The 14,980-nt window shown below is 49.5% G+C and overlaps 7 protein-coding genes across 7 annotated transcripts; 4 read left to right on the forward strand and 3 right to left on the reverse strand.

Moving 5' to 3' along the window:
* Positions 1-215: 215 nt before the first annotated feature.
* On the reverse strand, positions 216-1,223 carry ABOM_007374 (drug resistance protein; the record flags this gene model as incomplete). Its single annotated transcript, XM_022534503.1, has 1 exon — positions 216-1,223. One exon carries the CDS (start codon positions 1,221-1,223, stop codon positions 216-218), a length of 1,008 nt encoding a protein of 335 aa, XP_022388421.1.
* Positions 1,224-2,269: 1,046 nt separating this feature from the next.
* On the forward strand, positions 2,270-2,836 carry ABOM_007375 (uncharacterized protein; the record flags this gene model as incomplete). Its single annotated transcript, XM_022534504.1, has 2 exons — positions 2,270-2,281; positions 2,348-2,836. The coding sequence occupies 2 exons, from the start codon at positions 2,270-2,272 to the stop codon at positions 2,834-2,836; spliced, it is 501 nt and encodes a 166-aa protein (XP_022388422.1).
* Positions 2,837-3,648: 812 nt separating this feature from the next.
* ABOM_007376 (uncharacterized protein) lies at positions 3,649-6,455 on the reverse strand (the record flags this gene model as incomplete). The annotated part of the gene is made up of 5 exons (XM_022534505.1): positions 3,649-4,541; positions 4,601-4,744; positions 4,811-5,081; positions 5,146-6,175; positions 6,232-6,455. The coding sequence occupies 5 exons, from the start codon at positions 6,453-6,455 to the stop codon at positions 3,649-3,651; spliced, it is 2,562 nt and encodes an 853-aa protein (XP_022388423.1).
* A 678-nt stretch (positions 6,456-7,133) lies between these two features.
* Positions 7,134-8,030, forward strand: ABOM_007377 (alpha/beta hydrolase; the record flags this gene model as incomplete). The annotated part of the gene is made up of 1 exon (XM_022534506.1): positions 7,134-8,030. One exon carries the CDS (start codon positions 7,134-7,136, stop codon positions 8,028-8,030), a length of 897 nt encoding a protein of 298 aa, XP_022388424.1.
* Positions 8,031-8,451: 421 nt separating this feature from the next.
* On the reverse strand, positions 8,452-9,711 carry ABOM_007378 (uncharacterized protein; the record flags this gene model as incomplete). Its single annotated transcript, XM_022534507.1, has 1 exon — positions 8,452-9,711. One exon carries the CDS (start codon positions 9,709-9,711, stop codon positions 8,452-8,454), a length of 1,260 nt encoding a protein of 419 aa, XP_022388415.1.
* Positions 9,712-10,892: 1,181 nt separating this feature from the next.
* ABOM_007379 (uncharacterized protein) lies at positions 10,893-11,781 on the forward strand (the record flags this gene model as incomplete). Its single annotated transcript, XM_022534508.1, has 2 exons — positions 10,893-11,176; positions 11,244-11,781. 2 exons carry the CDS (start codon positions 10,893-10,895, stop codon positions 11,779-11,781), a joined length of 822 nt encoding a protein of 273 aa, XP_022388416.1.
* A 1,147-nt stretch (positions 11,782-12,928) lies between these two features.
* Positions 12,929-14,892, forward strand: ABOM_007380 (alpha/beta hydrolase; the record flags this gene model as incomplete). The annotated part of the gene is made up of 6 exons (XM_022534509.1): positions 12,929-13,233; positions 13,289-13,330; positions 13,385-13,644; positions 13,703-13,814; positions 13,912-14,593; positions 14,650-14,892. 6 exons carry the CDS (start codon positions 12,929-12,931, stop codon positions 14,890-14,892), a joined length of 1,644 nt encoding a protein of 547 aa, XP_022388480.1.
* Positions 14,893-14,980: the final 88 nt, after the last annotated feature.

Raw genomic sequence — 14,980 nt, forward strand, 5'->3', positions numbered from 1 at the left:
GAATCTGACCCGCTTGAAGCAAGTCCTCAGACATATCCGGCAATGCGGGCGGGCTTACTTGTAAGTCTGGGTAGAACGTATCGCAATTAATGAAGTAAGCTGAATGGTTCAGACTATGGCTGATCGCTGATGCGCGCGTTCTACATATATACATGTCAAACTATACAATATCCGCTAAAATCGTCCCACCGTCACATAGGTTGGGACAGCTTGTCCTATCCAGCTGAAGGAGTGGATCCAGTCCGAAGCCTGCTCTTGAAAATATAGACCAGACTGATCACTATCCCCAGCCCACCAAGCCCGATTCCCAGGTACAAAGCCCCCCGGTACCCGATCAGAAGGTCGTGTGGGGTGTGCCCTCCGTGGTTGACATGGCCTTCCACGGTGCCGGCAAATCCAAGACCCAGTGAAATGCTGTAGTTGACCACCGTGGAGACCAACGATGCCGCCACACCTTGGCGACTGCGACCGACCGCATTGGAGAGAACCACGGTCGCTGCTGGAAAGGACATATCCATACCCCAGGGCATGACCAACAGCGTGACGAAGGTCAAGCCCCAGTATGTCTGCTGAACCGGGGCAATTGCAGTAAAGATGTTGCCGAGGGTGAACGAAATTAAAGCCAGCAGCATGATCCAGCCTGGCTGCACTTTATTCATCAAAATACCCGCCGTGAACGAGGCTGCGAATCCGGTCACAGCGGGCGGTACGAATTCCGCGGCTGCCTGTAAGGGCGTTTGATCCCGTAGGTTCTTCAGAAGCAGCCAAAAGTAATACACCCAGATGCCAAAACTAGCCCAACCACATGCAACACACGCGAGAATAAAGGACACATCGAGATTGAGTGCGTCAAAAGGTACAAGGGGTTTGTCGGCGAAGCGAATCTCGTACACTCCAAAGACAACAAGAAATAGAATACCGATGATGAGAAGAACGTACACGTAGTCGGCTTGCCAACCGACTACTGGGGCTTGGTTCCAGGCGAAATTGATAAGAACCAACCCGGTTACTCCCCAAAAAGCACCAAGAATATCGAGCTCCGAGCAGAGCCTCATGAACGATAGCCCGGTTGCGATCGATGGCGTCGGTGGGATGTAGATTATGGACAGAACCGTCAGGAAAGCACAATAGATCGCCATCGACCAGAATGCCCACGGCCACCAGGCCAATTGCGCGAAAAGCGCTGCGAACACGGCGCCCAGGACCGCTCCATTTGGGGCCATTGCACCGAACAATGCGAAGACCATGTACTTTTTTTTTCCCTGGCCGGTAGGTGGCTCCCAGCAGAGCCAGGCCGTTAGGAAGGAGCATCGCTGGCCCCAGTCCCGACATAGTGCGGGCAAAGATAAACAGAACTTTATTAGAGTAAACACTTAACCCTGCAACCATAGACCAGGTCGCAAGCCAGCCAAAACCGAAAGCATACATGAAGCGATAGCCAAATATATCCCCGCAACGGCCGAAGAATAGTACAAATGTGCCGACAGTCAACGAGTATCCAGCGATTAACCAACTCAGAACTCCGGGGTCGGTAGTATGAAAACTGTCTCCAATAGTATCCAGGGGAGACAGACAGATACCCAGGGCAGCCTGCGTCATGAATTGAGACATGCAAATAGTGAATATGAAGATGATTTCGTTTAGCGGAGCTTGTGACTCGACTGTTGATCTGATGGTCTCTGATCTGGATAAGCGCTCCTCGGTCACATCGACCGGGGCAACGGCGAGATCGGTATCCTCGTGGATAGTCATGGATAGATCTTTTGGAACGTAACAAAGGGAGTGGCATGTCGGTTTAGGTCGGACTCCGACCCTGCGCTCATTTTAATTGCATGTCAAATGGTGAGCAGATCTTGCCGAGTAGTCTTCCGGTGGAAACATAGAAACATTTGGTGCTCCGAGCTCTAGAGTATACTCTGTGGGTATTATCAAGCAAGGTGAAGATCCAATGCCGCAGCCGGCTGCCGGGTGGTACCAGGCCCCACTGATAGACACCACTCACAATACGTACCGGCACCCTGTGAACATTTCAACGCCATTAACATCCTTACAACCAAGCAATCTTGATTAACAATGTTACGGATGATTCCGCACGCACCGGAGCACTAGAAGCCGATATAGGGCAATATTACCAATCCTGCCAGCTGCTCAATTATTCAGCAGTGAGGATCCACACAGCTCATCTATATAACGGGCGCCGACCCCGTCTTGCTAGGGAACGAATCCAACCACAATTGCAGCATTTTCCACAACTACCCTTTGTTCCAAGATGTCCGCACCGGTAGGTTACCTTATTGAGGGAATCTACGGAGAAGGCCACTGCTAACAAGTTGCATTCGATCACCAGCAGCAGAATCGCGTTATTAATCATATCGGAATTTCCGTCCCCGACAGCGAAGCAGCGGCAGTCTGGTACAAGAAGCTGCTCGGTTTCCAATCGATTGGTCCGATCCGCCATATCAAGCGCAGCACGCAACCAACCCACTGTTCCTTTAGCGTTTTCCCGGCCTCCCTCAAGGAATTCAAAATGGCCTTTTTGACTACCGGCAACGGAGTGGGATTTGAGATCTTTGAATTCATCGAGCCCCAGACATACGTGCCACAACCAGAGTTTGAGTACCATCGCGGGGGGGTGTTCCATCTGTGTGTGACGGATGCAGACCCGAATGCCCTAGCTGACAAGATAGTGGAGGCCGGTGGCAAGCGGATCGGAGTATCAGCTCACCCTTATACGGGGCACACCATGGTGTACGTGTCTGATCCATGGGGCAATGCTATTGAGATTCTGGATGCTAGCTACGAGCGTATTATCGGTTTGATGCAAAACCAGGCTTAGCTCAACAGCGCGGTCTTTGTCGAGGGGGCGTTAGACAACTGCTTGCTGTGTGTATGTACTGTACTATTGGGTCAGTCGGGACCATGGAATATTGATTGCGAAACCTCGTGTCCAAAATATCTTGCTATATAAAGTAACCAGAAGTCACGGTTTATGCCTCACATTTATTCAATAATGTTTTGTAACCAAAATCAGAATAGCACTCCTATGTATAAAGCATACTCTACTAGTATGGACTTTAGATATAGAGACCTAGTTCTACTCAACTGGTTATCTTACTTCTCTGACCTAAATCCGAATCATATTATCAAAGCTCTTTCGAATATCATAACAAACTGGATTCAGACTGGATATTTTCGATATCCTGAGAATTTAGAGCGGCTTTGCTAGATTGTTCAGAATGTCTGGGATTTTATTGATAGAGAAACTCTAGATACTAGCATCCAGTATAAATAACTAGCGCATGCGTTGGGTGGAGGGATCGGCAACCTGGCCCACTTGAAAAAATCTCGTGGCCAGAGACCGTAAGTCGGAGATGACAAATCAACCACGGCCCCGTCGGCCCCGTCGGCCCCGCCAGAGCAGACTACAGTAATGGAGGGATTCTTGCTTCGGGAATCAGCCGAACAGCTGACGATCAATGCGGAAAGGTGTCGTGGAGGAACAAGATGTTACGTGTGGAAATTGATAGTTACATAGAGTATACCCAAAAGGAAGGTACCGTACTGCATTTGCGACCACCTTTCCACATCAATACGAGGAAACCGCCGTAGATCAACAGAAATCCAAATGAGCACCCCCAATGTCTTGATTCACCCCTCGTCTTGAGCGGGAAATGATGGAGCGCCCCCGGATAGTATCTGATGCAAGGCGGATCTGATAGCGTTGGCCTGGGTCGACCAAGCCTGGTCATGCCCTAAGACCCTGATCGACTCCCTGAAAATGCGTGGCTGGCTACTCTGGCCGTTGAGCACCCCAATCCCACTGATATGAAGATGCTTAGACAAGTCAAATGTCCCGGCGATCCACTTCTTCCGCACCTCCTCGTTCATGTCTTGGTCAATTCGAAGAATCTCCTCGCTGTCTCCACCGGCCAGGCGTGGTGGCTGACCTGAGATCACCAATCTATCGTAATTCCAGATGTATAGAACGGCCATAAGAAGCATAAAGGAATCGTACGGGTCGAACTGACGCTGGGAACGAATTATTTGGAATAACCGAGCAGCATGCGAGAGGCTTTGTCGAGCCCGTCTCGGCTCTGTTTGCAGTCGCTGTGTAATGTGTTGCGTCGCAGCGAAAACCTCCGGGGGCCGTGCCATCCATCCCACAGACGCATACAATTGACGATAGTGGATGAAGCGAATCAGTCGAAGAAGAAGAGAGAACTTTGTCACAATGGGGAGGAGGGGCGGCTCTTGGCGGCGTCGCGTAACCGCTTGCTCAAAAGCCTCAAGGACAGCGTCAATGTTATCCCGATCGTGAGTGTGTTCATCGATACCCTCCCCAGAAAGTAGGTTCCTGTAGTCCGGCATCTTATGCATGCCGAAAGAAGAGTACAAGGATTGCTGTTCGGTGATGTGTCTTTCCGCAAGATACACCGCAATTACCGATATCCAAAGCTCTAAGTCACTCAATCGGCGGATACGCTCGTCATCAACGGCTCTCACCTTGAGTAAAGAAAAAGGATGGAGCAATTCCGTTGGATCTGATCCAATAGATTAGTGGGAAAAGTCTTTCTCGAATCCGATAGATGGTGAAGTCTACCTCTCTGGAGGCTCCTGGCCCTCTCCCAGTCATGGAAGGTTGTAGACTGCCACATTTGATCATTGCAGGGCAGCCGGAGGTGCATGTCGCCAAGCGTAATAATGCTCGGCAGGTCAAACAAGATTGTTTGGAAGCATTCGGTCACTTTGAAGGTTAGCAAAGAGAGGCTAGACATAGAGAAAGAATTAACGACACGAAGATTCTGCTTACGCCAAGTAAAGTATACAACTCTCTTCCAAGACTCGATTGTGATCCATTGATGCCAATCTGTGGTTGGCACACTAGCACTTGATAACATGTCGTTCTTCGCAAAGAGAACACAGGGAACGAGGAAGGGGCGACACATTGTGACCAGCAGGTTACGTTGATATTGCAAATGCATTATACCTTCGCGTGTTCCGCCAAAGAGCAGGGCGAAGTTGAAAAGCAATGTGGCCTGGGCAAGTTCAAGGTTGTTTTGAAGTGACACAATAGAATTGAGCTAATGAACCATGGCAGGTCAATGGTGAGCGAAGCTTATCCTGTGGAGTGTAACGGTGCCCTACCTTTTGAAGCAAAGATACTCGAATGATTTTCACTAGATCAAAGAATATTCTAGTACGACCGGGAAGTCGAGAATACTGGCTTCCCACGGCGGCGACGGCGATATACAAGAGCCATGACGAACTTCGTGCTTGGAAGGAACCTTGGTGAAGAATGGGAAAGCCTCGGTGAAAATGCTCAAAGTAAAGTTGTGTACATGTGTGTAGAACTTGCAATGAATAAAGGCTTTGGGGTAGTGCTTCTGGCGAAGACCGACTCTCATCCGCATAGTTAGCACATATCTTTTGATAAGTTGAGATCGAAGGCTTGGGAACATGTCCGTAATCCTCAGATATCAAAATGTCGCGATCTTCCTGAGTCAGGGGGTCTGACACATAATTGCCTGACTGGGCATTGTAGGGGTCCCTAGCACCCTCCTCGGCATGTACTGAATGATCCTGCGAATTCGGGAGCTCAGCAGGATAATCACTTCCAAGTGACATACTGATTGGTAGATTCCCGGTCCCTGCCATACCGGAAGACGTATGAAGACCTGAAGAGGTAGTTGAGGCCATACCAGGATGTTCAAAGGCATTGTCCAGAGGCCAAAAAAGGAACGGGTCAAAGAGAGAAGTAGTATCGGTGTATTGAGAGTTTTCCTGAGCCTGGCGAGGGGATAGGATGTCTGCAGATGGCCCGCCCGCAAAGTCTACCATGCTCGAACCACTAGGGTCGGTTTGGATTGTTCTTACCGGGGATAGCCCGTATACACTAGATGACCGAAACGGGTCATTGTGTCCCAGTGTATGATTTGTTTGATTACTTGTGTTTTGTTCCGTTGCATTTGGACGGACCTCCTGTGTTTGGATCCTGGAGGCTGTAGGAAACTGGCAAGGCAATCCCTTTCGACTGCAGCGATCACATGGACGGGATCCAGAACAGCGCTGTTTTAACTTGACACAGTTGATACATGCATGGAGCGCCCGCGGGAGCGTCGTGTGGGCTGTGGTTGATACTTGCCCATGAAGTGCTAAGTGACGTTGCAACGTATCCCTGAGGGAGTGGTGTAAGTGTATCTGCACGGTGACAAAAGCCCCGTGAAAACTCACCTCCGTGTGAACCGTTTATTGCAAATGTCACATCTGAAGTCCTTGCGCTTGGAATGACTACTGAGATGACGCTCAAAGTGCTCACGACGCCGGAAGGAGGCGGAGCAGACGCCACAATTGTAGCCTCTAGGCAGAGCGGATAGCTCGCTCGAGTTTGGGGGTGAGTGAATGTTAGGATCATTATGTTGGGGGTAGAGCGAAGACTTGTCAGAGAGATTTGCCATAGCGACGGTACGGCACAGGACATGGCCCGTCGGATTATCTCAGTCGGTTCAGTCTCCCTGCTTTTTATGTAGCCGCTGCTTATATAAACAGCTTATATCACCCCGCAGCTTCTATCTTGCACAGTAACAAAAACAGCAGATTTATAGTTACTAAGGCAAAGAAGTATATATATAATGTATTATTTTTTTTAAAAAAAACTATCTAAACTCACATCCTGTGACAAAAAAGGAAGGAAAATATGTATAAAAAAAAAGGACCTGCGCTTTGATTAGTCTATGACTCTATCTAGACTAAGATTTATAATTTGGAGCTATATCTAATGCAGACTTTGACTCTAGGGGGTCTGAGCCTGCCGAGATAACTATTGGATTACTGCAGGGACGTCCTCGAGGGCTCTTGACTATTCTATTACAATACTAAGATGAAAACAATGTCAATTAATAAGCCAGGGCCGAGTGGACCCTGACGCCGGAGGCACTTGCTTACCATCCCGAGGGACATTACCACTATATAAGGAGTCGAATAAGACAGTCAAGGATGTTAACAACGCAACGATACGAAGGCCTAACAGCAAAGCCATATCCAGAGCGGTTACCTGGCACTTAACTGACTCTATTCAACCCCGTGGCATGACGAACAACCACCTAACCAGAACTTCCACCTTCCTCGACGCAACAATGTCCAGCCCAGTCCGACCTCCTTTGAACCCAGAGCTCGCCTCCGTACACAGCACAGTCCCCTTCATAGACATTGGCACCCCCTCTGCACTCTCCTCCTACCGCACTGCCATCGTCCCCATCTTCACTTTCGAAAACGCTCTGCAAGGCAAATTATCCACCATCGCCACAACCGAACTTACCATCCCAGGCCCAGCAGGCCCCATGATCGCCACAATTTTCCGGTCCAGAAACCCCACGCGCTCCATCTCCGAAACCCCGGGCATCCTGCATATCCATGGCGGCGGGCTCGCAACAGGCAGCCGCTTCCTGGGCTTGACAATGCTCGACTGGGTCGAGGAGCTTGGCACTGTCATTCTCACAGCCGAGTACAGACTCGCCCCGGAGCACCCGCAGCCTGCGGCGCTGGAGGACAGCTATGCGGCCCTACAGTACATGTCGGCTCATTCGGAAGAGTTGGGGTTTAATCTGGAGAAGCTTTTTGTCGCTGGTGGCTCGGCGGGTGGGACTCTCGCTGCGGGCGTGACCCTCCTTGCGCGGGACCGACAGGGTCCTAAGCTCGCGGGACAGGTGCTTATGTACCCCTGGGTCTCCGACGCCATGACCACGCACTCGATTGAGCAGTTTGGGGACATTTCGCCGGTGACGAAGGAGAGCTTAGCGACTGTGAATGACTACACCTTTGCAGCCAGTCTAGAAGGGTTGCCGCCGACGCTGATTGATGTTGGTGAGGCGGACGTATTTCGTGACCAGGCCATTGAGTATGCGAGTAAACTGTGGAGGGATGGGGTCTCGATGAGCTGCATGTTTGGCCGGGAGCGTATCATGGTTATGATATTGTTATGCCAGATGCTGAAATCAGTAAGAAGACTTTCCAGGCGAGGCTGGAGTGGTTGAAGGGGGTGCTTAGCCAGTAGAAATTGTTTCTGTTTTCTTGTTAAGGTTGTTGTATGGTTGGGTATTTGCTTCCAAGCCAATATATGTATAGAGTGTTCAGTTGCCACTTAATAGATGTATTGTTCAGATTTCTCCTTAAGTCTTCCCTTCGCCTTATGTCTCCCACAGTGATACCCCAGCAACATCAAGACGCTTGATCCCATCCACTTGGAGCCTTCAACCCTGCTGCTGAGCATCTCGAGCATTTCTTTTACAACAAGATGACCTGTAAACCTGTGAAGGGTTCATTGGTACTTATTCGTGTCTGGCTTTCTATATGTCACTGCCTGCATGACAAAAGGAATACAGTGCACATTCAATGTTCAATCTTGATAATCGTACAGTTCATCCGTGAAGGCAACCGATATCCCACCAAAGGTGCTCAGTTGGCGCATTGATCTATCTTGATAATATTCTCCACAAGCTGCAGGGCCAACGTGATTCCTGCGGTGTGGCCAAATTCCTGAAGACGTTGAATGATCCACTTTCGGCCTTCACCTTCCATGACCGGCGACTTCCCTGCCGTGTAGAGAGACCAGGTCATCATATATCCAGCCGAGCCGTTGATAGGAGACGAAATATCGATAGCATATCCTATGTCAGATGCTGACGGTATGACCCCCAAAGCCTGTGGAACTGTGGCTATTATATCCTTGCCAAGCTTTGACACGATTTCTTGTGTGTCTAAACGCTGTAGCTCTATATGGGCCTGGGTAACTGGTTCGAGGTCTGTAGCAAGAATTTGGTTCGAGATATAGCGCATAGAGTCGCAGACTTTAATCTGAAGGGTTCGTGCGTTGTTCCAAACCCTGATAGCCCAAGAGTTCATGTAGACGTCAAATCGCTCATTGTAAAAGACCGTTGGGTCACCACCTGGTTTTCGGGAAGTTGTATAGCCGGATTGCATAGAGAGGACCCCAACAATATGTTGCAAGCTCCCCTGAAGACCGGTCGCCTGTTGGAGTAATGTAGGCCAAGCGATTTGCCCCCTATTCTTCCTGACACACCATAAAAATTTGGTGCACTGGGTGGCCACTACACCGAGGCGCCAGAATGCACTCATAGGGTCCATGTGCTTGGTTGCTTCTTCCTGCAGCTGACACAAGTCTTCTGGGAACGGTTGGCCACTATGCATACAGACAGCCACCATATCCGCACGGACTTGGTTGAACATAAACAATGAAGCCCTTGTTGAGAATTGACTCTTGCCTCGGGCAACCACCAGAGCTGCAGCTCCCTGGACATGCCGAGCCCACGATGAAAAGTCAGAAACGTGCTCGAACAGTCCTAGCGAGATCACTGACATCAAGGTGCTATCTTTGATAGACTCGGTGGGTGATGCCAGCGCCACATTTACCTGATTGATCGCTTCTGAGTACTTCGCGCGGGCATGCTTGGCTAGTTGTGGTTGCCCAGTTGTATTAGCCAATGTAACAAGTCCAATAGCTGCCATACTGGCCACCAGCATTGGTGAGCAGTGGCTATCGACGACATAGTCAGCCGGAATATAGTTAAGGTATCCGCAAGAAGAGGATCGGTAGCCGGTGACAAAGTTGCAGAGGAAATAATTGACTCCTATTTCATCATAGCTGTTGCTCAAGTTATGAAGCGACAGTGGGTCAGAGTTGTAATTCCTAGCCATAATGGCCCTGTTCTCTCTCTTTCCCCTCTTCTCTTTGGACCGTTTTATGGTGTGATCTGTCTGGTTGCGGAAGACGAGGTCCCATTTGTCTCGGTACCCAGGACATTCTTCGTGCGTGCGAATGCACTGTCCACAGTGAGGAAGCTGCTGATCACACTGTGAAGTGATAACGCGGATTAGAACACAAGTTGGCGCCACGAGAGGGAGCAGGAAGAAGGTAGACAATACGCACCCGTCGCTTAACAGCCCGACAGTTGCCACAACCCCGGGATACTCTTGCATGTAACTCACTGCGTAGTGACATTATGACCTATCACCATGCGGAGGGGTGCAACAGTAACAGTGCTCTAGACTGCAAGGTCTCTGTTGCCAAGCTAATCCGGTAAATTCTAAGGAAGCTTAACCTAGACAAGCTCTCGCTGCGATCGAGGTTTTCAGGGGTTTGTTCACACAAGGGACATTATGTCTTCATGTACCAATATATACTCCACGAGACTCGATTACGACGGCATTCTCGTTACATTCTCAGCTGAACAGAGCCCACAACTCGTGGATAGGCGGCCATGGCCCCGATTAACTAATGCTGGTTGGTGACTTCACTTGATGATCAACTCTACACTCTACACGGAGCACCCAACCAAGGCTTGACATTGCAGAGATCTTGTTTTCGATTAGTTGAATAGTTCGTAATAGCCCCCATTGTTACCTTATAATTAGATGCTAGTGATGCCATCTTATCAGGGCTTCGGTGCATATGCTGGGGAGCCGCTAAACCCGATCCCGTTAGCTTTGCGACGGCGACAGTGTAATTGGCCTCTGGTTGACCCACAGCCACGTTTCAGCCGAAGAGCATAACGAAGATAGAATGAGCATTGAGCACAGACCAGCACACACCATGAAAGGCCCATTGCTCTCGTTAAGTTTTGGTGCATAGTAGTTGAAATGCCCTGCCAATGACAATGCTCACCTCAATACAGCCCCCTTCCCGCGAAGGCATGTCAACCACAAGGCTGTAGGGCGTAGTCGAGGGGCTATGCTGAAGGATAAGAGTGACAGGAGATATAAAAAGAGCCATATTAACTTCTTCTCAGCCAGTATTCCGCAAGTCCTTTTCCATTTTGGCCTGTTTCATTCTCTCCGTACTTCTTTTCTTTCTGTTTATCTACTCTTTCACTACCGCTATGGGCAAACTCGATGAACGGGATGGCATCGCTATCCTCCAACTTATTATCTTTCCATTTATCTTTGCTACTGCCGTTTTCATTTGGAATCGGACTGGTTGGAGAGTCGGAAGTAAGATTTGGCGATATCCCGTCACGCTCTCGCTCCTTCGAATTGCCGGCAGTATATCTACCATGATAGCGATCGATCATCGCTCAACTGGCGTTACGCGCGCCGAGAATGTGTGCGAGCTGATTGGTCTTACACCGTTGCTGCTGACCTACGTCGGAATCTTGAGACAAATGTGAGTTTTTGACAAGAAAACCCTGGAGGTTGATAAGTGTGGGCTAATAGTAGTGTCATTCTCTCAGTGACACGGAAAAAAGAATACCTCGAAGACCCCTCACGCTGGTGACTGTCTTGGGTTTTGTCGGCCTAATTCTTGGAATTGCGGGAGTTAGCACTGCCAACGTTACATATGCCAAGGTTGACGGGCATTGGACTTACACCTACCATCCAGGCGCTCTTGTCAAGGCGTCTATGGGTATCTTCATTGCTGTATTCGTTATCACCATCTTGATGACGGGTTGGTTATTCTTCCAGCTTTGTTTCGCGCTGAGACGGTTTCAGATCAAGCTGTTCATGGCGACTGCCATTTCCACTCCTTTCCTGGTTGTCAGGTTGGTTTACTCAGCGCTCGGTGATTACGACAGCAACGATCAGCGATTTGCTGTGATCAAGGGCAACGCTACTATCTATCTATGCATGGCGGTGTTGGAGGAGATCGCTGCCATGGTTATCACTATGGCCTTGAGCATGTCAGCTGTTCTTGAGAAAGATTTTGTAAGGCTCCGTCGACCTGAGCAGGAACCCGAGGCCGGAACCGAGTCAAAATACAACCCAGTCTAGTTCTCCACTAGGCAGGTGAAGGATGGATTCTTAAGAGTATAAATTCATATAAGTCTTGTTTCTTTTCTTTTCTTTTCTTTTCTTTTTTTAATTTTCTTTTTTAGTTTCCTTTTTTGGTTTCAAAATTTGCATATTTCGAGAAGGGTAAAGAGTACTTCAATTACGGCACCAATGTGGGAATAGAAGGGCTGGATTAAATGAACAGCGAGTTTTTCGATTAACCATTAAATGTCGAGTGATTAACTTTCCAATGCCTGCCAATTTTTTTTAATCATTCACTTTGAGACCAAGGAAGGTAGCTCATACAATGCATGGACGGTCAATGCTTAATTCTTTGCCAAGTCGATGATGAATGCTCGGCGATGGATCCTTCAAAGCTTCTAGCTTCATTGGAACACGATTGAAGCCTCCCATTGTGATTGATAGCCCCACAAATATTAACTTACCTGCAAGGTAGACACACGAAGGAGCAGGGCTTTCCCAGGCAATAGGGATGGACAGTCGCCCAATGTTGGCTGCCAACATGATTGATCAAGCTTCCTCTTTCTCCACTTGTGATACGTGTTATTCTTCCTTCCACCATACTAAAGAAGGTAATTGAGATGCTCGGGTAAATCAACCGTGGGGGCGGTTTTATGCAAGACGTCGGGATTAATATCTTCGTTGGCACTATCTGGGTGCCGATCTCATTCAACCCATTCCCTACGCCAAACTTGATGTGGTAACTGAGATGTTTGGCCAATTATAGAGGAACCCCGGGGGCCATTTTATCTTAGTTAGCACTAGCGGGTGCCGATCTCAGTCCTAAGCCACCGTCAGCCGCAGCGCCGGCACACTTACCGACCGTAGGGAGAATGATGGAAGTCGTTGGGAATATGCCGGTACATGGAACTAGAATAGATATACGAGACCATGTGGAGAGGCTAGATATTGGGGGCCGAGTCAGCCTTGTCCAGCAATAAGTCACCTCGCGGATTCATCCATTTTGAGAATCGGTATGGGCTGTGCCCTGTGGCCCTATGTTGACCCGTGTACCGGAGTACCTATATAACGCTAGATTGAGTACCTGCTTTCCTAGTTCAAGATACGTTTTCAATTACTCCACGGCTTTCTTGATACCTGTTTTAATACCGCTCGTGACTTGAAAATGAGGCAGTCTTCACCTTTCATCGCCGGACTGCTGTCCTTGGCATCACTCACACAAGCGGAATTAGGGAAGATCCAATGGAAAGGACTCTGTGACCCAACAAATGCTACGGGGCCGATGATCTGTGGAACACTCGATGTGCCATTGGACTACACGGACTCTCAGTCCAACAAGACTTTGACTCTTGACATTGCCAAGTGGCCGGCGACCAAGACACCGGCCGCAGAACCTATCATCTTCAACTTTGGGGGGCCTGGGGTAAATTCATTCGAGGGTCTTGGATCATATGGAGAGGAATTCCAAACGTAAGTTGCCAGGTAAATCTTTCCAGTCAAATACTGAAGTACATTTATTCTTTAGTATCCTTGGAGGTCATAATGACCTGATAGCCTTCAACTCTCGGTTTGTGACCCCAGTACCCGTGAGCCCGCAAACCATACTAAACCTCTCTTGCAGCGGTGTTGGAAACACCATCCCGTTTTCATGCTATAGCAACGATTCCTCCAGAGAGCTTGCATCGCTCCAGGCTCCAGCGGATGGCACAGCATCCAACATAGCCCGGGGGCAAATATGGGCCCAGAGCGCAAATATTGCACGGGCGTGCTATGACCAGAACGGCGAGAACGGAAGTCTCATTGGCACGAGCTTTGCGGCAAGAGACACGATGCAGGTCCTTGATGCTCTCAGTGGAAAGGATGCTTTGCTGAACTACTGGGGTAAGAGCCACGATTCCACCTAGATCCATGGTACACCTTCCTGACTGCCACTCCCCAGGGATCTCCTATGGTACTACAGTGGGCGCTGTGATGGCAGCCATGTTCCCCGAAAGAATGGGATATGTGGCACTCGATGGCGTTGATAATCCGGCCGAGTACCTCAACGGATTGTAAGTACTGCCTTCTCTTATCTATAGCAGGTTATTAAGTAATTACATACTTGTTTATACTGGACGAGGCTGATCATTCCTTCTCTTTTCTACACAGCAATGCACAAGCCGTTGTCGACGTCGACGCGGTGTTACAAGGCTTCTGCGCGGGCTGTTTTGACGCGCCAGACCTATGCCCTCTGGCGAAATTGTACAGTAGTGCCGCCAACCTCGAAGCCGCGATTTACATGATGCTCGAATCGCTCAAGTTCAATCCCATCCCCATCCCAGACAATGGAGGGGTCGTGACTTACACCGACGTCAAAGCCACCATCTTCGAGGCGCTATACGCTCCAACCTCCTGGCCGTTGACCTCAGAGCTCATTTATTACGTACAGACCCGCAACGCAAGTGTCCTGGGCAGTGCCGAGGTATACTCGACCCTGAAGTCATACGGCATGTCGGCGTCTTTGACTTCATCTTCGAAGGAGGTAGAGAGCGGGATCAGATGTTCTGACAAGGCACAATCAGCCAGCCTGACGGACGTGCTACCGTACAGCAAGGCCAGGGCGTTGCTGAGCAAGATGGCAAGCGATGGTTCTAACACCGACATGCGATGCGCACAATGGAACCGGAAGATGTATGCCAAGGAACGGTACACTGGCGACTTCGATGTGAAGACAGCTCATCCTGTGTTGGTGCTAAGCAACACCTTCGACCCATCTACTCCGCTCGCCGCGGCAAAGAACCTGACCGCTACCTTTGAGGGAAGCGTCTTACTCGAGCAAAATGGTTACGGGGTAAGAGTTTCTTGATCCCATTTCATGCGAGCACACAGCTAACCTACTCGTGACAGCATACTACTCTGGCCATGCCGTCTCTTTGTACAGCCAAGGCGATCAGGGCTTACTTTGCCAATGGCACATTGCCCGTGGACGGGACGATCTGTCAGACCGATGTGCCCCTTTTCACCAACCTCACGTATGCCGATGTGTGGCCGAAGAATTTCAAGCGGGATGTTCGGTCTGCGGATGATGCGAAACTTCTCCGGGCCTTGCTGTCGCTTCCTGAGAAGATGTCTCGACGCAGGCTCTGGTGATGAGGTCCTTGTTTCATTGCCCTGGTCACCTACCTCTCCTTGTTTCAGGAAAAAGATGTGGATTGGTCCTGGTATATCATGGGCTGAA

This window comes from Aspergillus bombycis (genome assembly GCF_001792695.1).
Source record: "Aspergillus bombycis strain NRRL26010 chromosome Unknown contig00051, whole genome shotgun sequence".
Lineage (NCBI taxonomy): Eukaryota > Fungi > Ascomycota > Eurotiomycetes > Eurotiales > Aspergillaceae > Aspergillus > Aspergillus bombycis.